The sequence below is a fragment of the Aquila chrysaetos genome, chromosome 12 (genome assembly GCF_900496995.4).
Source record: "Aquila chrysaetos chrysaetos chromosome 12, bAquChr1.4, whole genome shotgun sequence".
Classification (NCBI taxonomy): Eukaryota; Metazoa; Chordata; class Aves; order Accipitriformes; family Accipitridae; genus Aquila; species Aquila chrysaetos.
The window spans coordinates 1,989,954-2,006,804 of NC_044015.1; the positions used below are offsets into that span (position 1 = coordinate 1,989,954).

Below are 16,851 nucleotides of genomic sequence, written 5' to 3' on the forward strand. Positions count from 1 at the left end.
CCCACCCATCCCAGCTCCCCAAAACGGCCGCGCTAAATCCCATTTTATCGTGGGCTCCGGCTGGAAGCTGAAAAGCTTGGCCGGGAGAAGGAGAAGGCAGATGGGGGAAGCGATGCGGGCAGGCAGCCGTGCAGGCAGGCGGCCATGCAGGCAGCGCAGGTGGGCAGCTGGGACGGCTGCTGGTCCCAACTCCAGCTCTGGGGGGGGGGGATTTCTCTTTCCCTCCCTCCAACCGCCCCCCCCCAGCACCCACCGGTGGCTCCCACCCCAGGGTGGCTTCCCTCGGGGGGGGGGGTCCAGGCGGTGGGTCAGGATTGCGGGCGGCCGCCGGCCCCCGGGGCGGCCGTGATTCACTCGGCCAGACTGCGGACGCTGGGGCTGAAGTTTCTCAGGCTGGGTGGCTCCCGGAGGCTGACATTTTTGGGAAATTTCAACAAAAACAGTTCAGAAGCTTCCAAAAAACAGGACGATGGGAAAAGGCATTGTTTTGTCTCCCTCCCGCTTGCTTTTTTTTTTTTTATTTTATTTGCTAATCCGTGCAGTCCCTTCGGCCGGTGCCCAACACCTCGGAGCCCCGCAGCGACTCCCACGCAGCATCACCCCCCCACCCCGTCCCTGCATGGCTGCGGGGCTCAGCCCCCCCCCGGGTGCTATGGGACAGAGGCCGATTCATGGTGTCACCCCTTTGGGAGGAGCACCCCGGGCCACCCACATGTCCCCTGCCACCCCCGGCTCTGTCCCCCCACGCTCCGTCCCCTGCAGGGAGACATGTCCCTGTCCTCACAGCCGAGGAGACGCAGGGCGCAGAGCTGGGACAGGGAGCAAAGGGACAGGGAAAGCCACCGGACAATGTCCCCATGGGCTGGAAAAGGTGCCCCCCCCCCCCCAGCTCTGAGCCCCCAGAGTCACCCACAAACCTCAGCCACAGCAGCAGTCCCACAGCCTCGGGGCTCCCAGCCCCATCCCAGCCTCAGGGTCGGGGTCACCAGGTCCCTCTGTGTCCCCTTTTGCTGGGTGGGGGGGAACACGACCCAGGCATACCCCCCCCCGGTGCTTTCAGGGCACCCCCCTGCCCCCCCCCATCCTGCACCCCAAATCTCAGGCAGACCCAAAGGACGCGCAGCTGGGGACAACCCACGACTCGGGGACGGTGGCCTTGCCACGACCGGGACCTGCTGTCCCAGGGTCCTGCCACCCATCCGGGGGTCTGCAAAGCTCTTGGTGCCACCGCGTCCCCGGTGGGGGGGACAGGAGGAGGCACCGGGCATGGGGGGGGGGGGTGCGATACCCGAGCGGACGGCTTCGCCGCGATGCCGGTGGCACGACCGGACACGCCATCACCGCCGGGCTTGCCCGGGACCCCCGGGGACAAACGCAGCCCCAAGCCGGTGGGGGCTTGAAGCCACTTGGGGCATTTTTTTTTCCCACGTTTGGGGTTTTTGGGAGGGGCGGAGAAAAATAGAGAGGATGGGTTTGATAGAAAATATTGGGATTTAGGGGAAGATACTTCTGTTTTCAGCACCCCCCCCAAAAAAAAGTAATAATAGGATTTTGGTCTTGTTAAAGCCGCCTTTGATGAGGGGGGGCCCTGGCTGTGTGTGCAGCCCCGGGGGCACGGGAGGGTCCGGGGGGGGCCCACGCATGAGTCACCCGTGGGACGGCGGCTCTTACTCACCTACCGCGGGGCTCGGGGGGGGCCGGGGGGGGGAGCGGGACACCGGGCCGGGGGGGGGGGGGGGGGGGGGGTCCAGCATCCCACGGCAGCACCGGGCATTTACCGGGCGGGCACCGTATATCAGTGGGCTCGGTACCGGGAGCGGTACCGGAGCGGGACGGTGGGATCCCGGGGCGGGGGGGGGGCCGGTGACTTTCTGCCCCCCCGGGGGCGGGTCCGAACCGGGCGGGGCGGGGCCAGGGCGGCATTTAGGGCTTTGGTAACCGGGGGGTTTTTGCTCAGACTTGCTCGGGACTTTCCCGGACGTGCCGGTACGCTCCGCCGCCCCGGGCACCGACGGGCACCGGAGCCGGCCATGCCGTTGTTCTTCTCCCCCCCCCCTTCTCCTTCTCCTCCTCTTTCTGCTTTGCCTGAGTCTTCTCCACGCCGAACCCCTCGCTTGTGAGTACCGGGAGGCTCCCGTAAGGTGGGCACCGGGAGGAGGGGGGGGGGGTACGGGGGGGAGAATCCCCCCCCCCGCCCCGGGGCTACCCGGTTCATTGCGGGCCGGGCGGTGCCGGTCCGTGGGTATGTTGGGGGGGGGGGGGGTGGGTGTCCCCGTCGTCCGTGTCCCCCCCCCCCCGGGATGCGGGAGCGGTCCCGGCAGCGGCGGGGGCATCGCCGGGCGCACCTCGGGGCTGTGCGGTGCAGGGTAAGGGACCCCCCCCCCCTCCCCGCCCTGGCGAGGGAAGCCGGGACCCCCCCCCCAATCGCCCCCCCCCCCCGGCAGGCAGCCGGGATCCCCCCCCTCCCTCCTCGACCCCGCAGCCCAGCCGGGACCCCCCCCTTCTCCCCGTAGAGAACAATAGAGGAACCTTTTTTTGTCCCCCCCCCCCCATCCCCGAGAGCAGCAGGGACCCCCACCTCCTCCCCTGGGAGCAGCGAGTGTCCCCTCTCCCCATGGAGAAGAGGGACCCCCCCTTTCCCGAGAAGGGTCAGTCCCCCCCTTGCCCCCCCACCCCACCGTGCAGACCCCCCCTCCCGGAGAACAACGCGGCTCCGTTCCCCACCCAGGACAATGGAAACCCCTGTCCTCCGTCCGGAGAACAATAGCGAACCCCTTCCCCACGCGACCCCCTCCCACCCCGAAAGCGGTGACCCCCCTTTTGCCCCCCCCCAGAGCCTCTAAGACCCCCCTCCTCCTGCTAAGAACAAGGGGGGCCCCCCTTCCCCCCCCAGAGAGCCGTGCCCCCCCCCCCGTCCCAGAGAACAATGAATCCCCTTTTCCCCACCCAGAACAATAGGGAGCTCCCTCCCCCACGGAGAACAATGAACCCCCCCCCCCCAAAAAAAAAAATACCCCTGGGGGGGCTCCACAGTGATGCCCATTTGGGGGTCCCACCCGGCGGTGGCAGGTCCAGGAGGTGCCACCTGTGGGCTGAGCTGTGGGCGGCCTCAGCCCCGCGGGGATCGGGGTCCCCCCTTGCCACGGTGGGGGGGACACACACAGGACGTGGGAGAGCTGCCCCCCCCCCCCTTACCCCACAGAGCCCTAAACCCAAATTAGCTTCCATCCCACCCGTCGCCTCGTTGCTTTCCCTCCGGCCCGAGCGAAGGGGAGGCGAGATCCCGTTCCCCGCAGCAGGAAGTTTGGCTTCCTCCCTATGATGGGAATTTCTCAAGGCGATGGATGTTCGCTCCGACGCGCAAACGGGTCCCGCCAAGAAAAGCCACCGCTCGGCAGCTCCCGCGTCGCCGGCACCGCCGATGCCACGGGGTCACGGTCACCCGGGTCCCGTATCCCCTGACCCCTACGTGTCGTTAACGGAGAAGTCTCACACAGCAATAATTAGGGCAGGAATTGCAGAAGCGGTGGAGGGAGGAGGAAAAATGCTCCAAAAATCCCTTTAGGAGCCGTTAACGAGAGCCTCCGAGTCGAGGTGGGTTTTGGCGGGGAGCGGTGCCCACCCCGGTGCCCCTCCCGGGGGCCGGAGGGGTTAATCCCACCGGGCACAACGCGGGGCCGTGGCCGGACCCCCCTTGGGGCTGACCCCGCACCTTTCGGCTCACCCCAGTAAGAGGATGCCCGGTGCCGCTCACAGCTGGTTTCCCCCCCCCCCCCCCCAAGACCCCCATTTCCCCCCCCCGTGTCGGGGTTCGGCACAGCCGAGCGGGGCGAGCGCTCGCCCTGCGGCCCCTCGACGTGCGGCGCTGGGGAAAGGCGAAGCCAAATCTCCTTTTAGAGAGCGAATGTTTCCCCTCGGTTCAGCTCGGTCGCGCTCGCTGGAATGCCTGGGCTTTTTATAAATCCCTCCTCGAGCTGAGGGATGGGCACGAGAAATGCCAGTTGGAGAAGAGAAAGGGAAAAAAGATAGTGGCAAGGAGGGATAAAGCGTTTTCGGGTGCCGTATCCGCCTGCAGAGCTCATTGCTTGAGCTTTAGAAGAGCTCAAAATATATGTATCTATATTTCATTTAGTTTTCTTGCAGAATTCAGGGCTGCCCAAATTTCCTTTTGTTCTTCAGGGCAATTATTTATATTTTTCTTTAACCCCCTGCACGTCTTAATAAATCTTTTTTAACTGCGTGATCTCCGACACTTATCGGAGGGTTTTTTCTTTTCTTTCCCAGCCCCTTAAAACGCTGATATAAAAATAAAATGAAATCCGGCCCTTCGGAAGAAAAGCATAAACGTTCCCGACACCTTGGAAATGTGGTTTTACTTTATAGCATTACTTAGCACCTGATCAGCATTTTTTTTTTAATAGGAAAGCCGTAAAAACCCCGAGCAGGTATTTTCGTTGCGACTTGCACATTCCACAGGCTGCCTGCGTCTCTCCGGCCCTTTCCTCTCCGATCTGAAAACTTCACACTTTTCCCTTTTAAAACACATGTTCGGCGCTGTGTCTGCACAGAGGGGAAAAAAAATTGCAGGGGAAAAAAAAAAAAAAAATTACAAAATTGGCCCCTCCAGAGGATCCTGCTTGGAGGAGAAAAAAAAAAATTGGGGGGGGGGGGGGGAATAAAAAAAATTGGCCCCTCTAGAGGGTCCCGCTCGGAGGACGGGAAACGTGTCTGTTTTACGGCGCTCGTGTGTGTTTCTGGTGCTGTTTAGATTAAGATTTAGGAGAATTAGGGCCCGGAGCGTCGGGTCTGTTATCGGCGGAGTTGGAGCTCGGCGCTCGGCTAATGGAGGAGCCGGTGCTGGGTGGGCTCGTTGGCAGAGCTGCGGGATGCTTTTTTTTTTTTTCGGAGGCCTCGCTGGAGGATGGGGCTAGTTGGGGGCTGAACCCCCCCCCCGCCCCGGGGAAGGGTTTGCTTTGGGGGTGGGTGGGATGGATCCGTGCCATCACCCACGGATGCTCGGGGTACCCCGGGGTACCCGGCACCAACGTGTCCCGGATGCTTTTACACCCACCCCAACGGCATCCCCGGAGCGACGGGAGGCACTGCTAATTAAGATATCTCCAGGGTAACGAGGATTTTGGAGCATTAATTTCGCCGGGGTGGGAGCTGGAGCGGCCGGCGGGCGCTGAAAGCCGATAGGAGCCGGGGAGGTCGGAGGGGAGAGGAGGTCGCGGCACTTTCCGGGAGGTAATTTGGGATATTAGCCTGGCGCGTGCGGATGGAGCCGATAAGGCTGATGGACGCGGAAAACCCCGGAGCGGGCTCGGGGGGAGCCTTTTTTTTTTGAAGCCTCGTGGCATCGGGGTCTCGAAATAAAGCGGCGTGGGGGGGCTTTCCCATCACGGAGGGGGTCCCCGGTGGGGACCACCCTGGGGGGGGGTCCCCGTGCCGGCTCCCGGGGCGGCCCCTCGGGGTGTCGTGGCGCAGGGACCGCGTGCCGAGGTGCGAGCGATGGGTTTTGGCAGAGCCCGGCGGCACATGGTTGGGATTAGGCGGGCGGTCGGTGCCGGTCTTGGCCGGGAAGCGCTGCCTGGCCCTCGGCGGCATGTTCCGAGGGGGGGCTGCCGGCCAGCGTCATTGGAAAAGGTGGTGGGGGGAAAAAAAATACCCCCAAAACTTTCCATAGCTGCTTTGGAAATCTTTTTGTCGTGAAAAATTTACAAAGCCACAACCCAGCCCCCACCCAGCCCTGGAAAAACCACAGCGTCGCCAAGACCCCCCAGCCTCACGCTCCAAACTCCCCAAAGGCTGTCGGCGCTTCCCGGCTTGAACCCCCCCCCCCCCTCCCCGCTCCGGCTTCGCCGAGGAGCCCCCGAGCTGGCGGGGAGAGCCCGGCCGAGCCCGGCGCCTCGTGTGCTCCTGCCTCTGCTTCGGAGGAGGGTGAGCGCTGCTGCGAGAGGCTGTGCGGTGATAAATATATGTATATATCTAAAAAAATATGTAAGTGGATATAAAATAGATTTAAATATTTAAAAAAAGAGGTAAAAGATTTAAATATATAAAAATAAATGTAGATTTAAATACATAAAATAGAGATGAAATATATAAATACATATAAGACTAGATATAAATATAGAAAATACATTTAAATACATATAAATAGACATAAAATACATTTAAATACATATAAAATAGACATAAAATACATTTAAGTACATATAAATAGACATAAAATACATTTAAATACATATAAAATAGACATAAAATACATTTAAATACATATAAATAGACATAAAATACATTTAAATACATATAAAATAGACATAAAATACATTTAAATATGTATAAAATTATAGAAAAATTACTTTTTTTTTTTTTTTTTGCCCCCTCTTTTGTTTCTCCGGCTGCAGACCCCGCAGTGATTTCCCCCCAAGACCCCACCCTGCTGATCGGCTCCTCGCTGGTCGCCACGTGCACGGTCAGCCCGGACTTTCACCTGAAAGCCGAGGACCTGTACTGGACCCTGAACGGCCGGCGCCTGCCCGCCGCCTCCTACGCCGCCCTCGGCCCCACCACGCTCAGCGTGGCCCTCGCCCGCCTCAACGGCTCCAAGCAGCAGTCGGGGGACAACCTGGTGTGTCACAGCAGAGACGGCGGCATCTTGGCCGGCTCCTGCCTTTACGTTGGACGTACGTCGGCGGCGCCGGCGCGGTTGCACGTGCCGGGTTTGAGCCGGCGCCGTGTGCCGGGATGTCCTCGCCGGCCGGGTTGCGGCGTTTGCGGCGGGGAGAGCCACGGCTCCCGGCGGAGCCTTGGGAGGATTTGGGGATCCCCGCGGGGATTGACACCCCGCTTCTTGCCAGAACGTGCCGTGAGCTCGCGACGGTTGCTCGTAGCTGCGCGATTTTAACCTCCCCGCGGTTTGTGCCCCGACCCGCAGCCGCAGCCTCGGGCTCGCGGGAGCGCGCAGCAGAAAAAGGCTGTTTTGGCAAACCCTCGGTAAAATTACACTTGTCCGAATCAATAATCGTAAGATTTTATCTCGGGCTATTTTAAGGACGATGCTACGTCCTAGGAATACAGAGGCTTAACTGGGAACACAGCTTGGATTTGCTTTTTGGGTTGCTGTTGCTGAAAGAAAGCGGCTCCGGAGCCGGGTGCAGGCAGGAGCTTAAACCCCTCCGGCAAACACGTTTGCAGCCGCGGGGCTGGAACCTGGGGACCGGGGCGGCATCCCCCACCGGGACCGCGGGCTGCGTTTCGCCGCTGCGCCGTTTCATCCCCCTCCGTCTCTTTTGTTTTTGTTTTGTTTTGTTTTTTCTTCTCTCCCAGTACCCCCAGAGAAACCAGTCAACATCACCTGCTGGTCCAAAAACATGAAGGACCTCACCTGCAAGTGGGCGCCGGGGACGGAAGGGGAGACCTTCCTGCACACCAACTACACCCTCAAGTACAAGCTCAGGTGGGGTGCCCGCCTTAATTCCCGTTTTTCTTAAAAACGCCGGCGTGGGATTTAAAGGCTTGGCGGGGAACGGGGAGCCCGACGCCTCCTGGCTGGCCCCTGTTTGGGGATGGTGCCCGGTGTGATGAGTTTCCTCAGGTCTCGGCCGCGGCGAGCGCCGGCGGGCAGCCGTGCCCCGTGCGTGCCGGGGAGGAGGAGGGCGAGGAGAAGCGGCCGCGGGGGGCCGGTAACCCAACACCTCGCCAGCGCGATGCCGGCGGTGTTGAATGGCAGATAAATAAGCCGCGGTCCCTGCCGGGAACGGCCGTTTCCTCCGGGGATGGGTGAGCATCCCCAACTCGACCGTGGCAACCGGCGGTGCCGGTACCGGCACTCAGCGCCTGCCCGCAGGTGGTACGGCCGAGACAACACGTGCCAGGAGTACCACACGGCCGGACCCTACTCCTGCCACATCCCCAAGGACCTGGCCCTCTTCACGCCCTACGAGATCTGGGTGGAGGCGTCCAACCGGCTGGGGGTGGCCGTCTCCGACGTCGTCATGTTGGACATCCTCGACGTGGGTGAGCAACGGTGCCGTGATGTCACCGCCACGCCGGTGACCTCATGGGGGGGGGGGGGGGGGGGAGCGGGCAGCAGGTTCACACGGTGGGATGTTGGACACACACACACACAAGGACTGGGCAGCAGGAAATGGGCGATCTGTGAGCAGAATTGCTCCTAATCAAATTAGGCTGTTTTCTCCCGAGTTTTTTTGGCATCTGCGGCTCCTTAACCCCCGCGGCGCTGCCTGTGCCGGCCCTGTCCCCGCAGTCACCACCGACCCGCCGTCGGACGTGCACGTCAGCCGGGTGGGCGACCTGGAGGACCAGCTGAGCGTGCGCTGGAGCTCCCCGCCGGCTCTCAAGGATTTCCTCTTCCAAGCCAAGTACCAGATCCAGTACCGGGTGGAGGACAGCTCGGAGTGGAAGGTGGGTCGGTATCACTCGCCGGCGGCGGGGAACGGCGCGGGATGCTTGACCGTGCCGGCGCTGCCATCTTTTTCCCTCTCCAGGTGGTGGACGACGTGGGCAACCAGACGTCCTGCCGTCTGGCCGGCCTCCGCCCCGGCACCGTCTACTTTGTCCAGGTGCGCTGTAATCCCTTCGGCATCTACGGCTCCAAAAAAGCCGGCATCTGGAGCGACTGGAGCAACCCCACCGCCGCCTCCACGCCACGCAGCGGTGAGCACCGCCGCCGGCATCGTTCGGCGGGCAGGGAGGGGACGCCGGCAACGCCGCGCTCCCCCTGCCCTGCGCACACGGGACGTGCCGGGGGGGACGACGACCCTTCCCCGCTCCGTGCCCTGCACCTGGATTTCTTGCAAAGGAACCAATTCAGAGCTCGGTTTTCCCAGCTGGGAGCCAAAACCCTGCTTGTTTTCCTCTTGCCCGCTATTATTTACGGCACGGTGATGATGGCGGGGAGGGGGGGGGGCGGTTGAGCCACGGTTCCCCCCCCCACGGCGGTGCTGACCCCCTTGTCCCCGCAGAGCGAGCGGCGGGGGGCTGCGACCCCAAAGGCGGGGAGCAAAACACGACGCTGCGGCGGGAGCTGAAGCAGTTTTTCGGGTGGGTGAAGAAACACGCCTACGGCTGCTCCAACCTCGGCATCAAGCTCTACGACCAGTGGCGCGTGTGGCTGCAGAAATCGCACAAAACACGCAACCAGGTAGGTAAGGAGCCTTTTTGCACTTCTTTTCCCCGGCTGGGTGGGAACGGGGATGCGGGGTGACCCCGGGGGATGCTGGGTGACACCGAGCCCGGAACGTGCGGCCGGCGGCGACGCGGGGCTCTGCTCCTCTCCGCAGGTTCTTCCCGGCGATAAGTTGTAGCCCCCGGGGGACCGAGCGCCGGCAGGATGACACGGGGCGCCCGGCGCCCACCCGGGACCACCCACGCCCACCCCGGCCCTGCCGGGGGGGAGCAGGAAGGCGGCCGGGGCGAAGCGTGGCCCTGCAGCCCCGGGGAACGGGATGGGATAAAGCGGGGGGGGGCGGGTTCGGCCAGCCCCGGCAGCCCCTCGCGTGCCGCTGGCCCCGCGGGACCGCGGCCCCCCGCCACACTGCTCGCACCCCGCGGCAGCGAGGGGACCCCCCAGCCTCGCTCGGCCGGGGGGGGGTGCGGAGGCTTTGCTCCTTAACCGCCAGCCGGAGCAGCCTCTGGGATGAAAGGGGCAGCGGGGGCTTCCTGGGTGTCCCCCCCCCCCTTGGCAGAGCCCCCCCCCCCGGAAGCAATTTTGGCTGTTTTTCTCCCCAGGGACCCACGTGCGAGCGCACGGGGAGGGGGGTCTAGCCCTGGGAAGCCACATGGGCTGGTTTGAGGCTGCTGGGGTTTGCCCGGTGCCTGCTCCAATTTTGATTCAAACCAGCCTTATTTTGGTTCCATTTCAGTCAATTAGGAACAGATTTAAGCTTAATGCCAATAAACCTCTTGAAACCCCACCGGGGTCTGCGTCAGCGGAGCGGCAGCAGCGCACGGGGACGGGGATGCAGCGGGCAGCCAAATGGGATCCGTGTCCCTCGTCACCCCGTCCCCGGGCTCCCAGGGGCCTGAGCCAAGGTGGAGGGGGGGGGCACTGGAGGGGGGGACACGACACAAGTCCTTTACACCAAACCATGGGGACAGGTTTATTTTGGATGACCATAGAAAGGGCATTTGTGGGGCACTGGAGCCGTTGTGGGGCTGGGGGCACAGCTGATCTCCGAGAGGTGGGTTTTTTTTGGGGGGGGGGGAAAGCTGCTGCCTGCAGGGTTCCAGCCAGCAGCAAAGGCAGTGTCCGTCTCGATGAGGGTCAAAGCAAGGCAGCCCCTCGGCACAGTTGGTTGCGGTTTTCCTTGGGCAAAGCCCCAGTGCAGCCGGCAGAGCCGGGGAGGGGAACCAGCCCCACGCCTGAGCGATGCTCAGGATTTTGGGGGACCCCATTTTTCCCAGCGCGGAGTTCTCCACCCCTTCCAGCCTGCGCTCAAGAAAAGGGGTCAAGGGCAAGATGCCCACCTTGTTGGGGTGGCGCGGGTGCCCGGGGGGCTGCACTGGGAGCGCGTGGGGGCCGGGGGTGTGAGCGGGGCCCCCGTTCCACCGGCTGGCCCCTCCAGCCGTTCCCACGGGGACACCCATCACTCGACTTCTTCCGAATCGTACTTGAGGTCCTGGAGAATTTCGCTGATTGCCTCAATGGTTTTAATTAGCCTACGAGAGCGGATGGAAACTATAAATAAAGCCCATATGGAGCATATTATCTGGGCCGCCTCGCCTTCCCCGCGCTGTTTATGAAACACTCAGCCCAGGGAGGCCGAGGGGACCGCGGCCGCGCGGCATCGCCAAACCCTCCCCGGGGCTGCGGCCGAAAGCGCTTTTGAAGGCACCATCTGGGCCCCCCTGGGCTGGAGGGAGGGGAAACGCGGGGAAGGGGCTCTTAGCCCGGAGGGGGCTGCCGCCATCCCAAAAACGGGGGGAGACGGCAGCGGGACCACCACTTACTTGTGCTTGAGCTCCCGCACCTCCTGCTGATGGGCGTCCACGTCGGGCTGGTCCTGCGCCTGCTGCCGAGCCAGCTGGAGCTGCGCCGTCTGCGGTGGGGACACGGCGGGAGCTGAGACACCCCCAAAAAGCAGCCCAAGCCCTGCTCCGGGCAGCGGTGAGACCCCCCCCCCCCCCCCCCCCCCCCCCAGCCCGGTACTCACCAGCTGCAGCTTTTCCTGCTCCCGTTCCTGGAGGCGGGCGAGGTGCTGGGCCAGGTCGGGGCGGGCGAGCTCGTCCCGCAGGCGCCCGGCGATGCGCAGCACCTCCCGGGAGATGCCGTTGAAGGCCAGCGTGATCTCGTGCACCAGCTGCCGGTAACGCGGGAAATCATAGTGGGGTGCGCTGCTCAGGTACGCCCGGTGGCCCCTGGGGACAGGTTTTGGGGGGAAAGCCACCGTCACCGCACCTGTGGGGTACCGGGACGGTGGAACCCCGTGGTCCCAGTCCCGGTGCTGAGCTCCCTTTGCCACCCAGCCGCGGGGAGCACCGGGAGGGTTTTCCTGCCCAGATTTGGCAGCTCCCAATCCCCACGACCAGGCACCCCTCGCACAGGACGGGCTTGGCAGCTCTTTTTGCGGGGGGCCGGGAGGGGCGTTGGGCTTTTTCTTCCTTTTCACTTGCAAGCCTGCATCCCGGGAAGTCCATCATCTCCTGTCGGATGCTAAAATAGGATACAGGTGTCCGGCGCGGGCGTCTCCCTGCCAGCTGGAGCTCATCAGCCGCCCTGACGGCTGCTGCTCCGTTCCGGCAGCCCCTTCCCATCAGGATGCAAAAAAAAATCAGGATGGCGGGGGGAATTCGATTCCTTGTTGGGGATCCCCCACCCTGGCAGGTCCCGTCCCCATCGGTGCCCGTCCCCACGGTGCCGGTACTCACTCCTCGAAGAGCCGGTACGCCTCGGCCCGCTCGCCCTGCAGCGCCTGCAGCCGCTGCAGCAGCACGTTCACGGCCTCGCCCGTCTGCCGGTGACAAGGGGACGGTGACGGCGTGGGACGGTGACGGCGTGGGACGACGGTGCCACCGGCACGGCACCCGACGCTTCACCGGGCGGCTCTGCTCCCGCTAACGGGCTCTGGGCAGAGCCGGCACGTCCCGGGGTGGGGGGGTCTCACCCCGGTGCTGGGGCCTCAAGTCCCCGTCGTGTCCCGCCCCCCCCCCCCCCCCAGTGCCAGTTCTGGGGGAACTGGGGTTGAGCCTGGCCGCGGTGCTTGAGCTCAGTCCAGCACTGGGACCCCCCCACCCTGCTGCCCACGCACCAGGACCCCCCCCCGACCATATACACACAATACAGACCGGCACCGGACCCCCCCCCCAGCCACGTGTGCACGAATCGGACCGGTACCGGGACCCCCCAACCCCGATGCCCGCATCCCGGGACACCCCCCCCAGCCTCATAGCCACACCTCGGGACCCCCCCACTTACCCCGGGACACCCCCCCCCCCCCCCCCCCAGCCATGTGTGCACGAACCGGACCGGCACCGGGGCCCCCCGCGACCCCGTGCCTACAGCGGGACGCCCCCCCCGGCCATGTGCACACAATACAGACCGGCACCGGGACCCCCCGCACCGCGCCGACCACGCGTGCACGAACCGGACCGGCTCTAGCCCCCCGCCCCCGACCCCTCGGTCCCGGGGACCCTTCCCACCCCCGAGTCCCGTGCCCGGTACCGCTCACCATGGCCCGTCCCCGTCCCCGTCCCGGTCCCCGATCGGTGCGCGCAGGCCCGGCGGGGCGCGGAGGCGGAGCGCGGTGGCGGAGCGCGGTTCCGCCGCCACCTGCAGGAACCGCCCGGCATCGCCGCCACCCCGGTCACCCCCCCCCCTTCCTTCCTTTTATTGAAAAAACACACCCCTTTGGGGAAAAAAAACAAAAAAACCAAAATGGGACCGGCGTGAACGCTGTGATGCTTTATTGGAAGGGTGCAGGCAGGGGTACAGGCAGGGGTGCAGGCAGGGCTGCCGTCTCCCGCTCTACTTGACCTTCTTCTTGGGGCGGAGGTTGTTGGTGTGTCCGCACTTCTTCTTGCGGCAGTTGACGGCACGGGGGTGCAGGCGGGCGTAGCACCTGGGGGGGGGGACAGCACACGTCACCAAAAGCCCCGTTTCCCCGGGAAAGGGGACTGGGAGGAGGGTCCACACACCACCGGGGGGGTAGTCGGGGAGGGCGGGGGGGGACTGGGACGTACTTGCGGCAGATCATTTTGTCGCAGTTGTACTTCTGGGCGAGCTGGCGGAGGGAGGGCTCGATGATGCCCCCCCGCAGGCGCAGCACGAGGTGGAGGGTGGACTCTGAAAGGAGAAACAAACATCATGGCGGGGCTAGGGACTGCTTGGAAGCAGCCAGGACCCTCCCTTCCCGCTCCCAAAAAAACTCCAAACCAGTCCTGGTACCCCCCCCCCCCCCCCCCCCCAAAAAAACCCAAATCCAACCCCAAAAGCCCGGAATCCGTACCTTTCTGGATATTGTAGTCGGCGAGAGTACGGCCATCCTCCAGCTGCTTGCCCGCGAAGATCAGCCGCTGCTGGTCAGGGGGGATCCCTGCGAGAGAGAAACCATTAAGATGGAGAGAACAGCGGGGCGGGGGCTGCCCCGTTACCCCCCCCCGCCGCCTCCCCGTTCCCGCCGGTACCTTCCTTATCCTGGATCTTGGCCTTGACGTTCTCGATCGTGTCGTTGGGCTCCACCTCCAGGGTGATGGTTTTACCCGTCAGCGTCTTGACAAAAATCTGCATCTTGGCACCGTTCACGTCTACGGAGAGCGGCGGCCTCGTTAACCCCGGTCGGGCCCTGAGGGAAGGCCCCGGTGGCCGCTCCCCCCCCCCCAACCCCCCCCAAACAGGGCCCCGCCGCCGCCATTCCCGCTCCCGGTCCCCCATTCCCACTCCCAAACCCCTTTTCCAGCCCCCCTCCCCGGGATCCAGCCCCCCCCTCCCCGGGATCCAGGCCCGGCACCCCGCGCACCCGCCGCCTCGTTGCTGAAGAGGGGGGAAAAAAAAAAAAGAGCCAAGCGGAACCGGAACCCGCCCGTCACTACGTCACAACCGGCGCGTCATCGCCTCCGCCCCCTTCCCGCCTTGCGCACCTCGCACTGCGCATGCGCCAGAGCTCCCCGCTACCTCCCGTTACCACAGGCCGGGTGTCGGTAGGGCCTGGTACGGGCCCACGGCCCCGGGACCGACCCCACGGCCTCAGGACCGGCCCCCTCAGCCCCCTGGCAGGCAGGAGTAGGCCGGGAAAAGCCCAGGTCGCTCCCTCCTCTCCACCCCCGGGACAACGTGAGGAGCCGGGGAGGGAACTGGCTGACAGGCATCCCCGGGCTGAGGGGCGAAACGGGCCTAGGGGAGAACCCCAAGGGAAAGCCGGCTGAGGTTTTTCCCTCAGGCGGGAAAGGCGGCAGGGAGTGCGTTAGTAGCACGGAGAGCGCCGTAGGAAAGCCGGAGTGCCGGCTCAAAGACAACATCCCGTAAGAAAAAAAACCCACACCCGTGTCCCAAACCGGCTCTTCTGCCCCAAAACCCGCATCGAAGGGCGTGGGGGGCTTTGTCGCTCTCCTGACAACACAAATGAGGAAGGACGAGAGGCGTTTCAAACCCACGTTTTACTTATTTACCCCGAGGCGAGTCGCAGGGTTTACACTGCAGTGGCAGTTTAGAGGCAGAAGGCAGCCTTCTTCGCTCAGCCATCGCTTCCCTCTTCCCAAAAAAAGAAACACACCAATATAAATACAGGATAGAAAGTTCTCTGGGGGCGGGCAGCAGCGGCGCAGGACCCACACGGCTAGTCCAGGTCGTTGGCCATGTCCTCGTCTGTGAGACTCTGTCCGTTGACGGCTGGTAAATCGTACTGGCCTTGGGATAAATCCTCAAAATCCTGACTCATTGTGGGAGAGATGATGTCAGGGCTGGTGTCACAGGACTCCGTGCTCTGCTCAGAGGTAGCAATGGTGGTCGTCGTGCTTTTTGGGACGGGGTCGAAGTCGTCGTCGTCTTCTAGGATGGGAGATTCGTGGATGTCTGGAAGGGAAGACGCAAATATTAGTTTTGCCACTGCGGCCGCATGAGACGAAGCGCTGCCAGTGCGGCACCGGCTACGAGAGATGCCCCGGCAGAACAATTTGCTAATTACTAATTCTAAATTTCATCTGCTTGTAGCAGTAATCAATTAAAAAAAAAGATACCATGTAAATTAGCGGCCATTTGTAACTTCTTGCGACCGCATTTAATATAATCAAGAAGCTTTCCAGGCTTTTAGCGCAGCTGCCGCATGCCGGGATGTCTCGTCGCCTTTTCCCGACTCCCAAGAGCTGCCTCGGGCGTTCTTAGGAAAAGGGACTTTTCGCACGGGAAGAAAACCCGACGGAAAATCCGCGCATCGGCAGGAACCACTCACTGCTGAAAGCCTCCGGGTACTGCTTCGCCAGCTTCCCTTTCAGCGTCCTAGGAGAGGAGAGAGCGAACTAAGTCCCCGGGGAAGCTGATAGATCCAGAGCTGAACTGCCCGGCCGGCTCCCTCCGCTCTCCGGACAACGTAAAGGAATCCCAGGGGTTTCCTCAGACTGAGGGGCTCCCTCCCCGTCACCCCCTCGGGCGTTTCTCCGAGTGCAGCGGTTTTGTAACCGTCCCGAGTGGTGGCAGCGCCGCGTCCCATCCCAGCTGGGGCAGAATCGAGGAATCCTAAAGCTCCGGTCTCGGCGGTTCCTCTCCCGCTGCCTCCACGCGTCGCTCAGCCGCATGTTTTCCCCTCTCCAACTATTTTTATGTTCAAGACCGCCCCGAGCTCCCACTCGTGTCCCACTTTAACACCCCCGCAGCCCACCTAGACCTCGATGAACCACCCTGCGTTCTCCACGCTCTCTCCCTTCCCGCCGGCAGCAACGTTCCCGTCCCCGTTCCCATTCCTGTTGCCCACCGGATCCTCCGGAAGATGCTGTCCAGATCCTTCTTCATTTCCACCAGCGTTTTGGTGTGGTGGAGGAAACGCTCGTTCATCTGCTGCATGCGGACGCTGGAGAGGTTGTTGAAGTTGAGCAGCATCTCGTTAGTCTTCTCAAATCGATCCAACCTACGCAGGGGAAGCAGATGGAGCTCGGCAAAGATCCCGGCAGGTTCCCGGTACCGGGGTCCCCGCGGGCCGGTTCCCCCCTGGGGACTCACATGTTTTTCTGGGCCAGGATGATGGCGTTGACATCCTCGGCGTTGACCATGCCCAGCACCCGTCCGCAGAACACCTGCGAGGCCGTGGGCTCCATCGCCGCCTGCGGGACCGCGGGGGGGTGGCTCAGCCGGGGGCGGGCGGGGGGGAGCTTCCCGCGCCCCCAGGACCGGTAACGGAGTTACCCCCCTGCCCCTCCCCGGTAACGGAGCACTCTCCGCCCTGCCATGCCACCGGTACTGGAGCTACCCTCCCCCTCCCCGCCGCCGTGCCCGCTCCCGGGGCAGCCCCACACGTACCCGACGCCGGTAACGGGGATCCCCTGCCCGCCCGCCGCCCCCCGGCCCCGGTAGCCGTCCCTCCCGGTACCGGGCTCCCTCGGGGGGAACGCGGGCCTGGGCCTACTCCCGGTGACCCCGGGGCCTCCCGCCGGCAGCACCCGCGCACCTGGAAGAACCCGTCCCGCCGCTTCACATGACGGTGAACGGGAACGGTACCGGGGGGGAGGTAGACACCGGCAGCCGCGCCTCGCTTCCGGGTGCGAGGTCACGTCGAACGCGACCCCGCGGCGTCATCTCGCCCTTGACGTCACGGTGCCGAGCCGGAAGTAGTGGTTGCTGGCGGAGGGAGAGGGGCCGGGACTCCTCCCGGTGCCGAGACCCCCCCCGTACCGCACCCC

The 16,851-nt window shown here is 63.6% G+C and overlaps 4 protein-coding genes across 5 annotated transcripts; 1 reads left to right on the top strand and 3 right to left on the bottom strand.

Annotated features, from left to right (window-relative positions):
- Window positions 1-1,310: 1,310 nt before the first annotated feature.
- CRLF1 (cytokine receptor like factor 1) lies at window positions 1,311-9,455 on the top strand. Its single transcript, XM_030032691.1, has 9 exons — window positions 1,311-1,388; window positions 1,939-2,116; window positions 6,411-6,689; window positions 7,333-7,462; window positions 7,853-8,022; window positions 8,273-8,430; window positions 8,514-8,682; window positions 8,991-9,169; window positions 9,309-9,455. The coding sequence occupies exons 1-9, from the start codon at window positions 1,311-1,313 to the stop codon at window positions 9,330-9,332; spliced, it is 1,365 nt and encodes a 454-aa protein (XP_029888551.1). The 3' UTR covers window positions 9,333-9,455.
- A 647-nt stretch (window positions 9,456-10,102) lies between these two features.
- REX1BD (required for excision 1-B domain containing) lies at window positions 10,103-12,741 on the bottom strand. Its single transcript, XM_030034142.1, has 5 exons — window positions 12,696-12,741; window positions 11,896-11,978; window positions 11,181-11,385; window positions 10,978-11,066; window positions 10,103-10,686 (listed from the first exon to the last, which is right to left on the bottom strand). The coding sequence occupies exons 1-5, from the start codon at window positions 12,696-12,698 to the stop codon at window positions 10,614-10,616; spliced, it is 453 nt and encodes a 150-aa protein (XP_029890002.1). The 5' UTR covers window positions 12,699-12,741; the 3' UTR covers window positions 10,103-10,613.
- Window positions 12,742-12,913: 172 nt separating this feature from the next.
- Window positions 12,914-14,081, bottom strand: UBA52 (ubiquitin A-52 residue ribosomal protein fusion product 1). The gene is made up of 5 exons (XM_030034149.2): window positions 13,983-14,081; window positions 13,651-13,770; window positions 13,473-13,559; window positions 13,207-13,309; window positions 12,914-13,085 (listed from the first exon to the last, which is right to left on the bottom strand). The coding sequence occupies exons 2-5, from the start codon at window positions 13,751-13,753 to the stop codon at window positions 12,992-12,994; spliced, it is 387 nt and encodes a 128-aa protein (XP_029890009.1). The 5' UTR covers window positions 13,754-13,770; window positions 13,983-14,081; the 3' UTR covers window positions 12,914-12,991.
- Window positions 14,082-14,600: 519 nt separating this feature from the next.
- On the bottom strand, window positions 14,601-16,821 carry KXD1 (KxDL motif containing 1). 2 transcript variants are annotated; one of them, XM_030034139.2, is made up of 5 exons: window positions 16,620-16,821; window positions 16,175-16,275; window positions 15,930-16,082; window positions 15,411-15,457; window positions 14,601-15,034 (listed from the first exon to the last, which is right to left on the bottom strand). In XM_030034139.2, the coding sequence occupies exons 2-5, from the start codon at window positions 16,267-16,269 to the stop codon at window positions 14,799-14,801; spliced, it is 531 nt and encodes a 176-aa protein (XP_029889999.1). In that variant the 5' UTR covers window positions 16,270-16,275; window positions 16,620-16,821; the 3' UTR covers window positions 14,601-14,798. The 2 variants fall into 2 exon arrangements, with proteins under 2 accessions (XP_029889999.1, XP_029890000.1); XM_030034140.2 differs by lacking the exon at window positions 16,620-16,821 and adding an exon at window positions 16,472-16,598.
- Between the last annotated feature and the right edge of the window lie 30 nt (window positions 16,822-16,851).